The following is an 18,081-nucleotide window of genomic DNA, read 5'->3' on the forward strand; positions in this document are numbered from 1 at the left end:
TAATGAGCCTTGATCTACCGATGCGTGCGATGGAATGAAATAATGGTACATGGGGGAGGGAACAGGGGCATGAGCATACGTGGGTATCATGAGGTTGTCCCGCCAAACTACTATACAGATACAATGGGTTCATATCATCCGGCTATCTATGCTGCCGAAGCCACCTGTCCCTGTCCCTTTTGCTGCTTCAGCTTTTCCTCAAACTTTTCAAACTCCTTGAGAGCAATCTCCTCCTCTTGATCCAGCACCTGCTTCACGCCCTTGACCTCTTCAATCTGATGTGGCGTATTAGCGAGCCATTACGGCGTGGTATGAAGGAGAGGGAACAAAACTCACATAATGCATTAGCATGCCCTCAATGCCGTTCTTGAGGGTAACTGTGCTGGAGTCGCATGTGCGGCATGCGCCTCGCAACCTCAGGTGCACATATCCCTCGTCATCAAAACCTCGGAAATCAATGTCACCGCCGTCCTCCTGGATGGCTGGTCGGATGCGCGTCTCAAGCAATTCCTTGATCATGCCGACAACCTCGCTGTCATCCTCATTGTATGCCAGACTATCCTCCTCAGCTTCGGGATGGGTCTCGCCCTCACGACGCTCAGCGACGTTGACGAGGGTCTCGCCTGATGTGATTGCCTCGGTGATGAGGGCAAAGATCTCGGGCCGGATATGCGCCCAATTGGCATCGGCAGCCTTGGTCACAGTGATAAAGTCAGCGCCGTAGAAGACGGAGGTGACTCCATCAATGTTCATGAGCTTGGCGGCGAGGGGCGAGGGGTGCGGCGGGGAGATGGTCGCTCGGGGGTTGAGGTATTCGATAAAGGGCGTAGAGAAGCCCTCGGGGACGACGCGGTGGTTTGGCAGGAACTTGAGGGCGTCGGGGTTCGGCGTGCCCTCGGTCTGGATGAAGATGGTTCGGACGCCGCTGCCGACGCCGGCGAGTCCTGGGGCGGTCGCCGGTCGGGCGCGGAGTTGTACCCGAGGGCGGGAAGAGGATGTAGCGGTAGGAAGCTGGGTTCGGACTGTGCTAAGAGGGCGAGTCCATCGCGGCGCTGTCCGGGAGGTCGTCTCCATGGCGGACCGGGTGAGGGTAGCCAGTGTCCGTGACACAACTCGGGGAGCTCTGGAAGAAGCCATGACGCAATTCCGGAAGCTGGACTAACGATGATGGCAGGGAAAAGGAAACGAGGAGCGAATTATAGGGGGGCAATCCAAAGTATCAATAGTAAGGATTCATAAAATGCCTCTGCTTTGAGAATTAAGAGAGAAAAAAAGAGTGGTTTGGTGTTGGCTTGTTCTCGGACTCTCAAGTTTTCGCCGCCGTCCTCGGTCTTGTGTAGCCGTGCAAGCCGTGATAGGCCCGAGCATTAGTAATTGCCGTGCTATGATGCAAGGGCAGGCTGAGGGGGACCCGTTTGTGCACGGACCACACTTTTTCTTTTTCTCCGTTGTTCGAGCGCGGGTCGGAAGCCATGACGCGCGGGGCCGTGAGCTTGGCCTGTCATTTTTTTTTTTTTCTTCTAATCGCAAAAGTAGATATTACACTTTCAACCGATCTGCTTTCACGTTGAGCGCTCTTTTATGACCATGTCGACCACACAGGAAGAACCAGATCAAGTTGCGCAGCCTACGAATGAGACTCCCGTGCCGGACACTGGAGCTCAAGATGCCCTTGAAGCTACCACGAGCTCTGATGCGACACCGCCCAAGCCTTCACTCTGCGGCGTGTGCAATGTGAACCCGCCCAAGTACAAATGCCCAAGATGCTATCTCCCATAGTGAGTCTCCTTCCCTTTCCCTATGCCAACCAATATAAATCCTAACACATCCAAGTTGCTCCGTCGCTTGCAACAAGACACATCGCGAAAACCATCCTCCCGACCCCGAGCCCGTACCCAAGCCCGAGCAACCCCAACCACAGCAGCAACCTTCAGAACCTCAACAACCATTCGACCCCTCAAACCCCTTCCGCGCTCTCGAATCCTCCGATAAGCTGCGCCAGCTCTTCCAGAAATATCCCCACCTGCCCGACCAGCTTCTTCAGATCCACGCCGCTACTCTCCCACCACCCGAGACCAAGTCTGCCATTCCTGCCTCCCTCCTCAAGGGCCTACCGCCAAAGAAAGAGACCTGGAACCATGATATAGGAATACAGAATGGCAAGGAGGCTTTGCGCAAGGCCCGCCGCGCCGATGGCGAGGAGGGCGATGCAATTCGCGAGTACTCGGACCTGATACTGCATCTCATGAACACCGATAACGCTGAAGCCGATGTCGGCGACATACTACGCCAGCAACTCGCGCAGGAGGATACGAAGCTTATCGAACGCTTAATGGCACAGGAAAAGCGCTGAGCGGGCATCAGCGTTACACGCCGCAGGACCAAAAGGACGACGACGTCTCTCCCCCTTTGCATTTCACCTTGAAAGCGCGTGGTTTTAAAATTGCATAAGGCTAAGAAATGTCTCTTGGTCTGAGTCTGAATAGTTGATGATAATGTTACAATGTGTCCCTAGTTGGTGTCATATTATTCTTCAGGTATAATCCATCTCATATCTCTTCCGTTCCCATGTCCATTCACTCGCTAACGTTTGAATCGTCCCAGAAATCCAGCCTTGGGTGATTTTGGTGAGGTTGAAGACTGAGCCTGAACCTCTGTTTCATTACCAGGAGGACTAAGCTTCTCTTCGTTGTTGGTCTTCTGGTTCACACTGGCCTTGCGCTGCTTGAGGCCCGCCCACTTGGAATCTCGTCGAACCTTGACTGGCTGATCGCTCTGCGACCAGTCCACACGGTGCACCTCAGCAGCTCGCTGGGGATTGGCGATGTTGGCAAGACTGCTCCTTCGCGAAGGTGCTGCGTTGGTGTTGTCTGATCCTCGCCGGTTGGGAGAGTTGGCACCGCCAAACTCGGTCTTGAAGGGCGAAGCTGGGCCAGAATCGCGCGCGAATGCCGACGAGACGTCTGAGAAGCCCGATGAGCTGGCAGAACCTCGTCTCCCAGAGGTCGGGTTGTTCTGGCAGACGGCCCCGACGGCGGTTGAGTCTCTGCGGAATGGGACTTGGAGTTGGGAATCGCTTCTTCCCCACATGTTGCCAGTGCTCATCCTTCGGCCTGACTCACCCGCCTTGAAATCATTCCAGAACTGGCCCTGGACAGAGATTCGAGGGTTCTTCTGCTGCGAGTTTTCCTCGTCCACCTCGGCAGTGCTCTCTAGCCTTGTGCGGCCAGGGGGTCCCGATGGTCTACCGCTGCATAGACTCTGTGCTCGTCTGTACTGTCTGTTGTATTCTTGCAGTGACATGGTCCCATTGTTCATGGAGTGAGGCCCGGGGACAGGTCTCATCCCCTTGGGGGAGGGCTGAGCCTTCTGTGCTAGAGGCTCCACGGTAGTTGTTCGAGCAAACTGTTGCGCCGCTACCTGTGGTACATGTCGATAACGGACCTTCTTCTTGGCATCTTCTTCTTCCTGCCGTTCGGTTTCGTCGGTGTAGTTGGAGCCCCTGAAACGGAGGTGGTCAAAGATGCTGCCTCGACGGGATGGCGCAGCCTGAGTAGGTGTACTCAGTTTGTCGTTCTTCTTCTCCTTGTGGGACTTAGGTGCTGTTGATATCGTGGCTGAAGCCAGTTGCTGTGCCGGAATAGTCCTTGGAGACGGCTCACCCATGTCATTTGCTGACATGGGCACCTGAAGTTGATTTTGTTGCGATGGCTGTCCATCTTGTTCAACAGCCAGGCCGGTGAGCTTCTTGCTCAGCTCATTGGGGTCGAAGGGCTCAATCTGGATGCTCTTTGGCCTGTGCCTGGGCTTACCCGAGGTGTTGGTCTTGCTGGCAAATCTGTTCGTTGGCTCGTCCATCGAAGCACCCGTTGTGTAGAGCATTGTGGTGGTCATGTTGGGCAACTTGGGGGGCCCTCAGAAGAAGTGCGGGTGTGAGAACCTGAGAAATGGAATGGCGCTGTGACTACAGCGACGGGAGGGGCGTTGACCAGACTACCTTGAATGGCGAAGGTAGCTGTCGAGAAAGGGTGACTATGTTGTGCTCCTTGTTCTTTGCAGTATGAAAGGGCAGCGTGCTGGATATCTTGGGAACAAGTCCTTGGGGTCAAGGGGAAGTCTGGCATCATAAATGTATTCCGGATTCGCCTGGGAGGCGAGATTTTCCCATGGTCACAACTATGCTTCCTTGGCAAAGCATCAAAAAGCCTTTCGGGCCTGGCCCGCAGGGGGAAAGTCTGAAATCGGCTGGTGGTCCATGATGAGACGGCGTCGATCCGCAACAGAGCCACGGCGCAACTGGCTCCTGCCCTGACGGCAATGTGTGGGGCAGTCCGGCCGGAGGTTATTGTGGCATGGCAGCGTGGTAGCCATGATCCCCGTGTGCACCGTCTGGGGTCCCTGATCGCCGTGGGCGGCAGTTCTCTCTAGGGCAACCTGTCGAACAATGGACCCAGCTGCTTGGAGAAGATGCTTTCAGTCAGGGTTCGGTGGGACGAAACATGGCCATGTCTCACATTGCTCAAGTCTCCAAATGCGGACACACGGGATCCCAGCATCGTTGAACAGCGTTCCGGGAACACGGATGAGGCACCCGAGGAGTTGTCTCCAACCAGAGCTACGACAAGACATTGTAGTCAAGCCCCCGCTGCAACAACGTTTGCATCGCTCAAGGTCGGCCGAGTCAACCGGGTGTGCAAGGGTGTCGGGACGATGAGGTGGGCGTAGGCCGGCTCGCCAACAGCTGAGCGTGGCTAATCAGGCATGGTGTTGTTGTCGATATGTGAACGAAATTCCAGTCTCGGGGCCAGAACTGAGAGGACCGGAACTTGTCCAATCACAACCAGCGGTCATTGTTCTGATACCCACGGAGGCATCACTTCCGCGGAATTCCATTCCTCAATGTGTTCTCCTAGGAAACAATGCAGTCACTTAGCTCTCGCTCGAACAATACCGTTTGCCCTCGGGCTCACATCGTTCTCGCATGTCGACACCAAAAGAGTGATGATGAATCTTAGTCTCCAAGATCCGTAGTTAAATACGCAACTATTGTTTCAGAAGCTGACCATGATGTAACGCATGTAATTTTGCCCATTAAGATAAAGGATCGCCGAACACATGCTTGATCGCGAGTCTATCCTTAGGCTGGCACGTATCGACTCTTGCGGGCAAGTTCGTGCCGCCAGGACGTGATTTAAGTTACCCGACCCCGAATCGGCGGCGCCACAGCTCGCGGGAGGGCTCCATGACACTGACAGGACTCACATAGCGGCTCGTGCGTTGCCGGTTTGGGAGCATCAGCTTTGGCGCTTGGGAATGTGCCAAGCCACATATTGCTGACGACCTCGAGTCGTAGTAGGCACAGACGGAGAACGCCTCCGGGAACTCGGGGATAGCGCCGGTGTTGAACATGATTTGTGGGAGGATTCGTGTTATTGGCGTAAAGTCCCTCGATGCAAGATATTTGCCTTCGACCGAGCAAATCAGGAACCAGGGGAACATTCGCTCAACATGTGCAGTTTCTGGCAAGGGGCAAAGGGCAACTGCCCTTGGCGTTGTCAAGTGACAATGAACCCTCGTGGCTGTAGAAAACGGGCGTTATCTTGATGGTTATGCCGGAGAACGGCCTTGGTGTGAATGCCTCGCAATCGGATGATGACAATTTCGACATTGTTCAAACGCCTACGTATGTCTACTACGTAGAATGTTGCCGTGTGCTCAAGAGGCAAGGTAGCCCTCAGTCGTTTTCTGGCTTTGGAAGACCTACGAAGTTAGTGCTGTAATCTCAGGCCAAGCTCCTAAGCATTGTTGGTTAAACTCTGTTGAGGTTGAAGCCTTGAAGCTCGCCGGGACGGACCCCAACTCCTGAATCGCACACGCATGCTTATCGCACGACCTGGGAACTTCATGCGGGAGAGGCGGTCGACGCTCCATCTCGAGGATAGCTCAACACAAGAGTCAGTGTATCACAACGCCGCTGGGAACTCCATCAAGGGATACGAAAGCGGAAGAGCGCTAATGAAGCATATCGTGGACAAGCCGGGCACCAGGGGACGATCGCAGATGAGAGTCGCCACGATAGCTGGACTGAAAACTTTGAGAAAGCCAGGCCGAGTTATCCGGTAGTTCATGTTGCCATCTGAGCGGTTTCGCGGATCTGAATCACGGCAGTTGACAGAGATCGCAGGATGGAGGAAGAGAGGTTATCGGGTGCCCCTGGAACCAAGGGACTAAAAGATGAGAGTGGTCCAGATGCGCAGAGGGCCCTCGATTGTGAAGGACAAGACTGTTCCAGACAAACCAAAAAGCCGAGACAGAGAGGCAGAAGTCGAGCCCTGCGCCGATCGGCTGAGCGTTTGGGGGCCTCGATCATCGTCTTCAAGCCACTGGCATGTCAAACTTGACATATTGATAGATTAGACGCTGTGAGTTCCCTGGGAATCAAGTGCCGCATCTCATCTATCAACCGCTCTGTTGGATAGCGTTTCGGGCTCGGAAAGACTGCACTCAGGGGTGGTGCGCCTCGGCCCGCTAACCGTCACTCAGGAATCGTGGAAGTTTCGCAAGAGGTGAACAAAGGAAAGCAGTTGGGGACTTGCAGACTGTCGTGCGCGCAACCCCTCAATCAGGTTCGGGGAACTGGCGACAGGGTTCTTGTTAGTTGCGGGCCATGCCCACGTGTTACCGGGAATGGACTCGGGCAAAGCGTTATGCGCATCTTGAGTTTTGGGTCGTGCGGGACAGAAGGTTCAGAGGGCATCATGGCACTTCTTTGGTGTCTCCCCCCAAAGGGTTTGTTGGAACGAGCGCCCTGCCAGGGAGCTTGGATCTCTTTGTCGTCATCATCCCGAGCTGCCGAGGATGAGCTGCTTACTCCTTAAGGAAGAGCGAGAACAGGGCCAGCCATTGCTTGACGGTTGAGCTTACAACAAGGGAACAAAGTGTCGAAGACAAATAAAAGAGGGGACCTGCCTGTCTCATAGGTAGAGGAGGGATAGTTACACAGCTGAAATGGGTCCTGGTGTTTGTCAAAGAAGTCGGGATGGAGCCATCCATGACATCCCCGTGATCTTTGGTGGTGCAAGCGAGAGTGGGGACGAGGTAGGGGTGTACGAGCGGTTGCCATGTGAAAGCCATGCGTGGGCGCACTGCACACTTGGTGGTGCCATGTATCCGCCTATCGTGATGTAGATTACCTACGGTTCCCAACTATCGATTTCTTGAACCAGGGCAAGGAGCACCAAGGTCCCTCCTGCCCCTGTTGTCGATGCGTGCTCCAGCCAATGGGTACGAGAGCGCCAACGCAGCACCTGGGATTGGATCCGACTGTGATGGGCAGACAGGCTGGAACCAGAGGATTGGAGCTTGTGACAGAGATGGAGGATAAACGAATAAACGCAGCTGACAATGAGATGCAATAAGGAGAGGACGGCCTGTGATCCTCAAGCTGCAATTTCAATCCTGCCAGGTTGGGTAGCTGTTGATCTTAACATCCAAATTAAACCAGCCCTCGAAGCAACGCCGAGCAGGACGACGCTTTGAACCCAACTTCCTTAACTGGAAACAACCTGAACCCCCCCCCCCCCCCCCCCAACGTCAACGTAAACGTCCCGTCGGCGCCGGCCCAGGCAGGTCCCCCTCCCCCAAAACGTTGACCGTCCCGATTCCGCGGTTCTCTTCCCCTCTTCGTGCCATTTTGCGCAATAAACTTGCCAGCGTTGAGCTTGATGCTTTGAGCTTCATTCCTCAGACGCGTACCTGGAATCACCAGCCGAAGCCCTTCGGACCAAGGTATCCGCTTCCGCACCCTGACCGCGCCGCCGGGCCCCCCCATTGCAGCACATCGCAGCGCCCATCGCCTCCTGAATCTGACGACCCGACCCTGAGCCGCCTGCCCCTCAGACGTGCAGCAAACCCACGGCGCGACAACAAACAGAATAACCTTTGCAACGCCTGTACAGATAGGTAGTACCTTACGTACGTACGACTCCCGCGCCTGCAGACGGGATGTACACCCGTTGTGCAAGCGCCTTTGCCCGCGTTGAGCGCGGCTGGGCTAACACCAAGCCTCAGCAACAGGTTTCAAGTTCAAGATCTCTCTTGAGGTTGTCAAGGTCCTGAGCCTCGGGTCTTGCCCAGCTCTGGCGCTGAGCGCGCATATCGACAGCAGCAGTCGCTGTGCTACCCACCTATTTTGAGCTTTCAGGCCCATCTGCCTGCCCACCGTTGCTGCGTGAGACATACTGCCCGTTGTTTCTTTTGTTGCTGGTTGCACAAGCATCGCGGCTGGGAGAGCGCTTCTACCCTCGCCAGCGTCTGCGCGTCCTCCCTCCATCTGGCTGGACTCGCCTACTGTGCCTGTATCCATCCCTACCTCACAGTGCAAGCCTTGTCAGTAACTCGTCTCCCTCCTCGTTCGTTAGCCTTTTGCCCTAGTGCCTTCTCTCGTTATTCCCCCAACTTCCATTTCTTGTCCCGCTGCTTCTTCATTCTCTCCTTTCCCCTCTACGACAATTTTTAGCCACTAGCTCTCCACGAGTTCTCCCTCCCCGCAGACGCCACGGGTTCGGTCCTCTCCACCTGTTGGCATCCATCCTATGTTCCTCTTCACCACCTGGCCCAGTCGCTGAAGCTGCGACCATGCGACCCGATCATGCTGGTTCACGATATACTCACCCGACTTCAGGCATTGCCGCCACCTCGCCCTCCTCTCATCCGTACCCCGTAGCCAGCCCGGCCGACTCCTACCCGACCGCCGAAAGCGACTCCGACCCTTCGCCATCCGGTACCAACCATCGGGACTCGGTCGGTTCAATTGTCGACGACCCCTTCTTCCAGACATACGATCCAGCAGTCAATGCCGCTGCCGCCTCGGACGGCGACTCCGACTCGGACGGGAGCTCTGTCTACCAATCGCTAGACGACGAGGGCTACGAACACCAGTTTCACCCAACTGTCAAAGCCGGCGCTGGTGACACAGCCAACCCTGCCAATTCTAACGGCGGCGGTGAGGACAGTAATTTCGTTCCCGACAGCGATGACAACGACCCAAGCCAGCACTGGCCGCCTCCTCGTCGAGAGTCTCTGACCGCCACACCTTCGTCGTACTGGGTATGTTACATCTCCAACATGCGCCCCACCTGCCTTTCGCGGGGCAGGGGTTCAACTTGATCGAATCGAGAATGTTTGGATATCCAGGGACTGACCATGATCTGGTGCGCTGTAGTCGCAACCACCCACAGCCATGGAAGCCGGCTTCAACATTGCCATCATCGGTTCCACCGGTGTTGGCAAATCCTCCTTTGTCCAGCGCGTCTTAGGCTTATCCCGACCACCCATCTCCAACGCCTCTAGTGTTCGCATGTTGGTCGACAATATCTCCCACGTCATAACCCTACTCGAGCTGGATCTAGAGTATTTCGAACTAAATCCCAGCCAACCTATACAATGGCCAAAGCAAATCAACGGGCATATTGTACCTCGCGTCGACGCCGCCCTTATACTATACGATGTTACGAATCATGAGTCTGTTCGAGAACTGCCACAGACGCTGGGTATGATACATACTTTCCCGCATCCCCATAAAGAACTCTGGCTAAACAACCCCTAGCGGCTCTCACCAATTCTGGTCTGCCGGCCAGCCTGGTAGCCTGCAAATGCGAGACGCCGGAGGCAGAGTGGCAAGTCAACGCAGAGGCCATGGCAAACCATCAACTCTTTAAATCCTGCGTTTCTACATACAAGATCGCATCAGATAACTATGATGTTGCGAGAACATGCCTACACACCATTCTGAGGGCTGCTATAGCACATCGAAGGGGTACGCGCGAAGCCGATCGAGTATACGACAGTCATGTTCTAATAATGGATACAGAAGAAAACGGTGAAACAGTATCGCGCCGAAGAGCTCAGTCTGCTGCCAACTTGGAGGCTCCAGATGTTAGCACTGGACGCCCAATAAGCCAGCACAGCAAGCACAGCAGAGCAAGCTCCGACTTTTCCCTGCTCAAGGGATTCTCAAACCCCCCTATTAGCGACGGTTACCGGGCACAGGCCTCTCGCAGCCCAAGAACTGGTCAGCAGGGGACCAGCCCAAACCCGGGGTCCGCACGCGAATTAGGAGACCCGGGCCAGGCGCCAACAGTTGGCAACATGCTTAGGACTCCGGGCATACGACTGGACAGGCCAAATACGGATTCATTCTTGGATGTTGAGGAGTCGGACGCTGAATCATATCGCTACTCGGACGACATTCCTATACTGCAACGAGCAGACGACAATATTCTTGAAAAGCAAGCCAAGATGGCGGGCGTCACATTTGACGAATTGGTCGACCGACTTCTCGCTCCTAGGCTGTCGAGAGCAGACAGTAACTTCTCGGATGTCTTCCTTTGTCTATATCGCAAGTTTGCTGCCCCCGGCGAACTCTTTTCTGCCATTTTAACCCGACTTGACAAGGTCAGGGACGACAAGACTGCACATTATCTCTCCAAGACGGCGACACAGCTGCGCATCATTGAAGTCGTAGCCAAGTGGGTATCATCATATCCCGGTGACTTTGCACGACCACAGACGAGGCGGAATCTTGAGGAGTTTATCAGACATCTTTCCACGGAGCCGATTTTCTCAGTCGCTGCACAACACATGCGGCGTAATCTTCAGTTCAACGTGGTGGAAGATGACGACACGGGTTGGGCAAACTCTGATGAGACCAGCGACAAGCTTGCGAGCGAGATCTTATCCAAGGAGATGTCTGAGCTGTCATCAGGCGTCAGCGTGCTGACAGTGGAATCCGACATGGACGGAAGACCGTCGGGAAGCTCCGAGATCTCTCTGGCCACGGGTGGCAGCAGTTCCGGGAGCCAGGTGCACTTTCACACTTATGACGATTATGAAAGAGCGGCAGCCGTCCTGGAACCTACGGACAACTTGCCGATGAACAAGTTCCGGTATCACATATTTATGGATATTCCGGATGACGATGTCGCAGATGAGCTGACCAGGATTGACTGGATCATGTTCTCGTCGATTCGAATTCGTGATTTTGTGCGTCATGTCAGCTTGTCAACGGCGCAGAAGGAGAAATGCAAGAGCTTGAGGAACGTCAACCGGATGATTGGCCACTTCAACCACATTGCTAAATGGGTTGCCAACATGATTCTGCTGCGAGACAAGGCTAAGCACCGAGCGCAGATACTGGAGAAGTTTATGAACATTGCACTCAAGCTACGCCAATTGAATAATTACAACGGACTGGCAGCTGTCCTAGCTGGAGTTAACGGGACAGCTATTCATCGATTAACTCAAACGAGATCGCTCGTGCCGGCGGAGGTACAGAAGCGATTTGCGCGGTTGGGAATATTGATGGGGACTCAGAAGAGTCATTTCGCATATCGACTGGCGTGGGAGAACTCGCCCCTTCCACGCATCCCCTTTATCCCTCTCCACCGGCGCGATCTGGTGTCGGCAGAGGAAGGGAGCAAGACTTTTGTGGGCAGCGAGGGAGACCGAATCAACTGGAAGAAGTTTGAGGTGCTCGGAGAGGTGCTACTCCCGATCATGAAGAGCCAGGGCACATCGTACCCAAATCTATCCAAGCATGACACAGCGAGGGAACTGATTCTGGGTTGCCGGATGCCAACAGATGAGGAGGTGAGACGACCTTGTTTAATGCTGTTGTACTACAATGGATCGCTAACCAAGCCAAACAGGATATCTACCAGCGAAGTGTACAGGTGGAGAGCACCTCTGGAGGGATTGCCGAACCGGCCAAGAAGAAGTCCGGGTTTCCCTGGTTTGCGAAATAATCTGCCTGTCTCGTGTTGGATTGTTGATCGCAAGGAGTTACTGGAGCATGTACGTATGTCATCAACGGGTGCTATTATGGGAGGCGCAATCTACTATAGACTTGTGGGACTTGACGACTCTGGTTCACGGCCAACGACATGCATGCCTTTTGGAGGATTTGATATTAGAATTGTCGACTATGAACTATCATGCATAGGATTGCCTAGATATTCATTGTTTACAGAGTCGGTTAATTGGCTGCAAACCGCTGCATACTACCTATCTACCTACGTACCACTGGTGCTCAATGTCCACCAACGGCACCCACACCTACCTAGACGAGTAACTTATTTTGAGGAAGGAAAGGTGCACTTTCCTCCCTACACAATAAACCACCACCTTCCACATTGCGATAATGAATCTAGATGCCCAGCTCTCACGTGCCCTTTTCGTCTGTCTCCCTCCAACGTCCGATTCAAAATGCCTTCGCCTCAAACTTTCAGCCATGTCGAGGTTCTCTACTAACAGCAATGACACCCGCGCTCGCATTACCAAGCCTTCGAGTACAAGCAAAGCAAGCGAACCTAGAACTCACAGCAACGCCATCGCTTTGTGTCGACTTGCCCGACGACTTGCCCCAAGTTACGACCATCGATGAGCTTGCAGCGGTGGTGAAGAGCTCGCATATCTGGATTGCTCGAACGGGTACCTGCTGCATCGAGATATCCATTGCCGTCAATGGCCGCCCGATACTTGAGAACGAACGCCTTCAGAAGACGATTGATCGAATCCAGCATTGCTCAGTATGCTTTTCATCATGCACCACCGTCCCCATAGGCTTATCTTGCTTGCTAGGTTTGGGATCGTCTGGGGCTCCAGCTTGAGCACAACAAGGACTCGGTAGCCACACTTCCAGGCCTCTTGTCTTTTTCAATCCAGCATCCGGACCTTACATCAGCCCTGATAGCCCCTCGGACGGCACGAACATCGCCCTTTCGGACCTTAATACTTCCAATCAGCATTTCAACGCCTACAGATAGCCGTGACCTGGACAAGAAGCCGAGAAAGAGGCGTAGGAACACCGGCAAACTAAAAGGAAGAAGCTGTCAAGAAACTACTGAACCGAATGATCTGCTGGCTACACTCGAGGTAGACGACCAACGAGCTATCGAGAACTTCATGTCCAGCCTCAACTTTCCACCCAATAAGAACAAGAGGAAGAAGCATACACCGTGCAGAGACAGAGATGATGAGGCTGCTTGCTTGAAAGTGCTGGAGACCCTGCAGTCCTTATCCCTGGTGGATATCCTACTAGAGCAGCTAATGTTAGCCCCAGAGAAGAAGTATAGGGGCTACCAAGTCTGGGGCGGTTCTTCAACACACTGCCTCACAAACTTGGCACCAGGTGTCTTTCATATGCCCTATCTCAGCGTAAGCTCAACAAGAAGCGTACAGCCCAGCATGCTAACAAGACAATAGAAGATATCGGATCGTGCTCAGCTACTACCGGTTATTGCTACATGCTTAGCACGGATGAAGAATGCCGAGTCACCAGCACTGAGACAGAAGGTGGTAGATATGAAACGTGATGACACCGATTCCAGAAATCCATACAATGAGTGGGAAGACACTGTGCAAGTGATCGAAAAGCGAGCATAGGATGTTCTTTTGGCAATCACTGAAGTGCCCTCGGCAATGGAAAGGAAGCAGGCCAAGAAACCAGCACGGCCAGTGCTAAGTTCACGGGAGACCACTCAGGGGCGGCTGACCCCCATGCTGTCAAAAAGGAGCATGGGAGAGGCATACACCAATACTGAGGCAGAGAGAGAAGGCCAGGAGCATCCAACACTGAGTGTGAATTGGGAGGTAATACACAATTCACCAGGCTTGGTAAAGAGCGAGAATTCCAGTTATGGGCGCGGGAGTTCAAGTCTAGTGGCCGTGGAGTTTCGCAACGAGCCATGGGCTAACATACAGGGCTATCCGGCGCCTTCGACGCTGCCAGGGTGGACTAAGGGTAGCTATGGCATGGGAGGACAAGTTGCTGAGGTGCCGCTCATGCACGATTGTGGTTCTGCGGTGTCAGCGGAGCGGATGCCTCCAGGCACGGGGGTGATGGTGGCAGACAACATATTCTACGACTCTGGGAACTTCCACACTGCCGATCATTGGGTTTTTTGTAACGAAGGGATTTAGACTGGGCGGCGAAGATTTTCAGGCGTCAAATCAACGAGGCGACATGTGGGATGGACGAAATTGGCGGAGTGATTTGAGCTAGAGATAAGAGAATAGATACTCTATAGAGGCAAATTAATAAAGCTAGATGAAAGCCCGTGATAGAGGCGCGCCGAGGTGGTGGTGAAATGAGGTGTCGTCGAGACGGAGAAATAAGTGTCGAATGAGCCGAGTGACATCCTTTTCAAGCACGAGAGCGTGTCGTGAGGCGACAAGATGTCGATATGATGCAGTTGCGATATGGCGTATATAGTTGTCTCATTTCTTCCTTGCGGCAGTCTTCTTGTCCTTCTTGTCCTGCTTGGCCTTGCGCTGCTCGGGCTTCATGGTGGCGTAGTGGATATACCAGATGAGGACGCACTGGAGGATAACGGCGACGAGGACGACGAGGAGGATGGTGAAGAGGATCGGTTGATCGTTGAGGACAGCGACAGCCTCGTCCGTGGCGCCGATGGCGGAGAACCAGTCGAATTGACCCATTGGGGCTGTTGTGTTGTTGCTGCTGCGATACGCGGGTGGTTGATTTGAGCTTGACTCAAAGGTGTCGCGGAATTATGTACAGAGAGAGTTGCTTGTGTCGTGCGCCAGTCACGAACAAGAGAAATAGTTGGCAGTGAATAAAGTGAATATTTTGGAAAGGAACGGAATGAGTATAGCTACAGGAGAAGGAGGAGGGAGAGAGAGAAGCGCTCAAGAGTGGGAGGGAAATCACGTCGCGATTGTCGAAACGGCGCAGGCGTCACATTTGGGCAATGAATGGCCCACAGCAAGTGGTGAGGACGGTGGAAAGACCCCTAACGCTTGGCTTTTGGCCCCTGGAGCCACACTGAGACGTTTCACACTTGCGGCAGAGTCGACTGATGCGAGGGCGGGTCGTGATTGGTTGGATGAAATGGACAACAATCGGTGGTAATTGGATTAAAAAGATGTTAAAAGACGTTATTCAAAGAATTTAATAATTAAGAGCCTTGTTTCGTTGAATTGAGACGGGCAGTTGAAGTTGGGATGAAGTTGAATTTGAATACCCACGTGACTCTTCTCGTGATCGCCATGACCTTTTGGCGGGATGGATGACCTGAGGATTGGCCAGCGCTGATTGGTCCTTACAGCCGCGAGACGCTAGCCCACTTGAGGGGAACTCTCAATTGAGTATTCCTGGGTCCCAAAAAAATCCTCGAGCTCGTGTGAGGGAAAGACAGCGCTCAACACGGCCGATACGGAGCGTCCTCTCGCCGCCTCGAAGCTCCCCAATTCGACGAATTGAATAAGACGATACTTCCTTGGAACCTCGGCCTGCCGCCGACTCCTGCCGGCCATGAGCGTCGCACGACCGGCGCGCACCCTCCTCGGCAGGTGCCTCGCCTCGTCCCGAACAACCACCACCGCCCTCCCCGCCCTCCCATGCCACCAGTTCCATAGCTCTGCTCCCCGTTCGAAGCGGAGGTCAAGGTTCCGCAATGTCACAGCGGAGGAGCTGGGACTTCTCAGCAAGCCCGAGAAGATGGACCAGTACAAGAAGGAGCACTTTGCCGAGTACACGCCCGAGGAGAAGGACCTGCTCAAGGGCCACTACTCCAAGCAGCAGATGGAGGCCATCGAGGCGGGCGAGAAGGCCGTCGACGCCGAGGACATGGTCATCCAGGGCCGGTTACGTGACGACCCCTACAAGCCCGAGTACATCGAGGACTACACCGTGCTCGACCCCCGCTACGACCTCAAGCCCGAGATCGAGGGCACCCCGAGGGAGGTGCAGTGGCCCAGCACCAGCGAGTGGATCGACAACTACGGCCAGAAGATGAGGAGCATCACCGACAAGAAGACGAGCGACCAGCTCACCCGGGCCATGGTCCGGGCGCTGCGGCGCGTCAAGGAGAGCCAGGGCGAGGACCTGATAGACCTGACCGAGGCGGAGCTCCAGGATATGGAGAGGGATCCGGAGCTGGCCAAGCGCTACATCATCGAGGAGGACGGTCCCGAGCCCGACGCCAACTCAAAGGGTCCCGAGTTTATGACACGCGCTCAGGCCATGAAGGCCGATGAGGCCGTCGACGAGGCCTGGAAGCAGGAGCTCGACAAGATCGTTGGCTTCGGTAGCCAGGGTGAGGTTGAGCCCTCGAGCATTGAGCTCATCGAGGACGGACCTGCGGGTATTGACCGGGCCCACTCGGCCGAGGCCGCCGACCTAGGCAAAGTTCCCGGCGTCCACGGCCTGTACAAGCACGCCGTCGACCCAGAGGACCAAGGCCAGGACGACTCTGGCAAGTACCAGGAGATCAAGCGGCTGACGGGCATGAGCCTAAAAGAGATTCGCTCGCTGCTCACAAAGGGTCTCGTCACCCGCTGGGTCGCCAACCAGACCCGTCTGGGCAAGGTCCGCAGCACCTCGGTCGTGGCCATTGCCGGTAACGGCAACGGCCGTCTGGGTCTCGGCATGGCAAAGTCCACCGAGCCCGGTGTCGCTGAGGAGACGGCGCAGATGTTGGCCATCCGCAACATGAAGCCCATCCGCCGGTACGAGAACCGCACCATCTACGGCAACGTCTCGGCCAAGGTGTCGGGCACCGTTGTTGAGCTGATGGCCCGACCTCCAGGTATGTCTTCTTTCCAGCATTTCCTTCTAAGAACACATTCACTAACAGAACCTCTCTTAGGCTTTGGACTCCGCGTCCCCCACCGCATCTTCGAAATGTGCCGAGCGGCGGGCATCCACGACATGGCTGCGCGCATGCCGCGGTCCAAGAACCCCATGAACTCGGTCAAGGCGGCGTACCAGGCGCTGACGAACCAGCCCGACCCGGAGCAGATCGCCATCGGCCGGGGAAAGAAGCTGGTGGACGTGCGGAAGGTGTACTATGGCGGAGCTGTATATTAAAACCCACCCATGAAACAACCGTGTATCACCATTAAAAAAAGACGACCTTTGTATCTGTAGCCTGTAATGGAGAGGGATCTGTGCCAAATCTCAATGGTGGTGCAACATTGACGCGGTTATGACTCCTTTTTGTATTTTATGAATGTCGGTTCTTGGCCGTCGTGGCTGGGTATCAATCCTACTCTCTTCATCTCCTCCACCAAAAGCATGCCCTCTTTTTACTGAGCCGTTGAGCCATCACCCCAGTCAATCTCTTGCTGTAGAACTATGCTGTACACGCTAGCTTTGAGGAGGGTAAACGCCAGACTCGTCTTTCGCTCGAGTTCGCGCAGACTATCGAGGATCTCGGTGCTAGGGTTTGATGCGAGGTGTTCGAGAATAGTAGCCAGCTGTTGGAAGAGCATCAGTTGCTGCTAGTCTCGTGGAGGGGCACCAGTATCAGACCTTGTTCATGTTGTCGGCTAGCCGCTCGTACTCGTCCAGGACCTCCTGCTCGAGTGGCGTGAGCTCTGGCGGGGAGAGAATCCCACTAGGTGCACCCTGCTCCATGATGAGTCTCTCCGGGTCGGTACACGTCGTAGGAGGGACAAATTGGGTGGTTAGTGGGTGTTGTTTGGGTATAAGTCGTGATGGCGGAGGACGCGACGTCAAAAACATGGAGGGGTTCTGATAAGATAAGGGGCATGTATAGTGGGGCTGCACTGTTTACTTGAACAAAGGATCACTTCAACAACTTGAAGCTACTTGACGAGTAAGGAATCCAGAAGGAATGGATGAAAAGGCAAAAGGCGTTAGTTAGGATCGTATAGCTTCATTTGGTATCAGATGGAAACTATGAGTCAATGACTAGAGAGCAATTGGTCCAGGAGAACCCATTCCCTCTCCTGTCCCTTGACTAGGTATCTACACAGCCACCAGACTTCACAGCACCATGACCAGAGCAGAACATCTCAAGAGTTGAGTTGAATTCATACATTTCTTTTAACTGTAACCTATCAAAGAAATTCGACTAACGATGCTAAACGAAACCATCATTCCAAAACCATAAACGACCATAATCAAGTGCAGAGACGTTACCGACGAGAATAAACAAACAAACAGACCCAATCTGATCCAGCCAAAAACACTCCATGAAGCCTCATCAAGAGTCTCGTAACCCCTTGAAACATGACCAGGTATCAATCCCAACT

General features: G+C 54.2%; 7 protein-coding genes across 7 annotated transcripts; 3 read left to right on the top strand and 4 right to left on the bottom strand.

Moving 5' to 3' along the window:
- Positions 1-146: 146 nt before the first annotated feature.
- On the bottom strand, positions 147-1,137 carry LRP88_08630 (scaffold protein Nfu/NifU N terminal-domain-containing protein; the record flags this gene model as incomplete). Its single annotated transcript, XM_083245133.1, has 2 exons — positions 147-275; positions 337-1,137. 2 exons carry the CDS (start codon positions 1,135-1,137, stop codon positions 147-149), a joined length of 930 nt encoding a protein of 309 aa, XP_083099627.1.
- Positions 1,138-1,587: 450 nt separating this feature from the next.
- On the top strand, positions 1,588-2,353 carry LRP88_08631 (zinc finger HIT domain-containing protein; the record flags this gene model as incomplete). Its single annotated transcript, XM_083245134.1, has 2 exons — positions 1,588-1,778; positions 1,834-2,353. 2 exons carry the CDS (start codon positions 1,588-1,590, stop codon positions 2,351-2,353), a joined length of 711 nt encoding a protein of 236 aa, XP_083099628.1.
- Positions 2,354-2,583: 230 nt separating this feature from the next.
- Positions 2,584-3,894, bottom strand: LRP88_08632 (uncharacterized protein; the record flags this gene model as incomplete). Its single annotated transcript, XM_083245135.1, has 1 exon — positions 2,584-3,894. The coding sequence occupies one exon, from the start codon at positions 3,892-3,894 to the stop codon at positions 2,584-2,586; it is 1,311 nt and encodes a 436-aa protein (XP_083099629.1).
- A 4,743-nt stretch (positions 3,895-8,637) lies between these two features.
- LRP88_08633 (ras guanine nucleotide exchange factor domain-containing protein) lies at positions 8,638-11,804 on the top strand (the record flags this gene model as incomplete). The annotated part of the gene is made up of 5 exons (XM_083245136.1): positions 8,638-9,108; positions 9,224-9,551; positions 9,608-9,817; positions 9,872-11,649; positions 11,709-11,804. 5 exons carry the CDS (start codon positions 8,638-8,640, stop codon positions 11,802-11,804), a joined length of 2,883 nt encoding a protein of 960 aa, XP_083099630.1.
- A 2,473-nt stretch (positions 11,805-14,277) lies between these two features.
- On the bottom strand, positions 14,278-14,499 carry LRP88_08634 (uncharacterized protein; the record flags this gene model as incomplete). The annotated part of the gene is made up of 1 exon (XM_083245137.1): positions 14,278-14,499. One exon carries the CDS (start codon positions 14,497-14,499, stop codon positions 14,278-14,280), a length of 222 nt encoding a protein of 73 aa, XP_083099631.1.
- Positions 14,500-15,334: 835 nt separating this feature from the next.
- Positions 15,335-16,891, top strand: LRP88_08635 (mitochondrial 37S ribosomal protein uS5m; the record flags this gene model as incomplete). Its single annotated transcript, XM_083245138.1, has 2 exons — positions 15,335-16,610; positions 16,671-16,891. 2 exons carry the CDS (start codon positions 15,335-15,337, stop codon positions 16,889-16,891), a joined length of 1,497 nt encoding a protein of 498 aa, XP_083099632.1.
- Positions 16,892-17,109: 218 nt separating this feature from the next.
- On the bottom strand, positions 17,110-17,440 carry LRP88_08636 (DASH complex subunit Dad3-domain-containing protein; the record flags this gene model as incomplete). Its single annotated transcript, XM_083245139.1, has 2 exons — positions 17,110-17,280; positions 17,336-17,440. The coding sequence occupies 2 exons, from the start codon at positions 17,438-17,440 to the stop codon at positions 17,110-17,112; spliced, it is 276 nt and encodes a 91-aa protein (XP_083099633.1).
- Positions 17,441-18,081: the final 641 nt, after the last annotated feature.

Source organism: Fusarium phalaenopsidis (genome assembly GCF_050370095.1).
Source record: "Fusarium phalaenopsidis strain FUZ10S chromosome Unknown contig_32302, whole genome shotgun sequence".
Lineage (NCBI taxonomy): Eukaryota > Fungi > Ascomycota > Sordariomycetes > Hypocreales > Nectriaceae > Fusarium > Fusarium phalaenopsidis.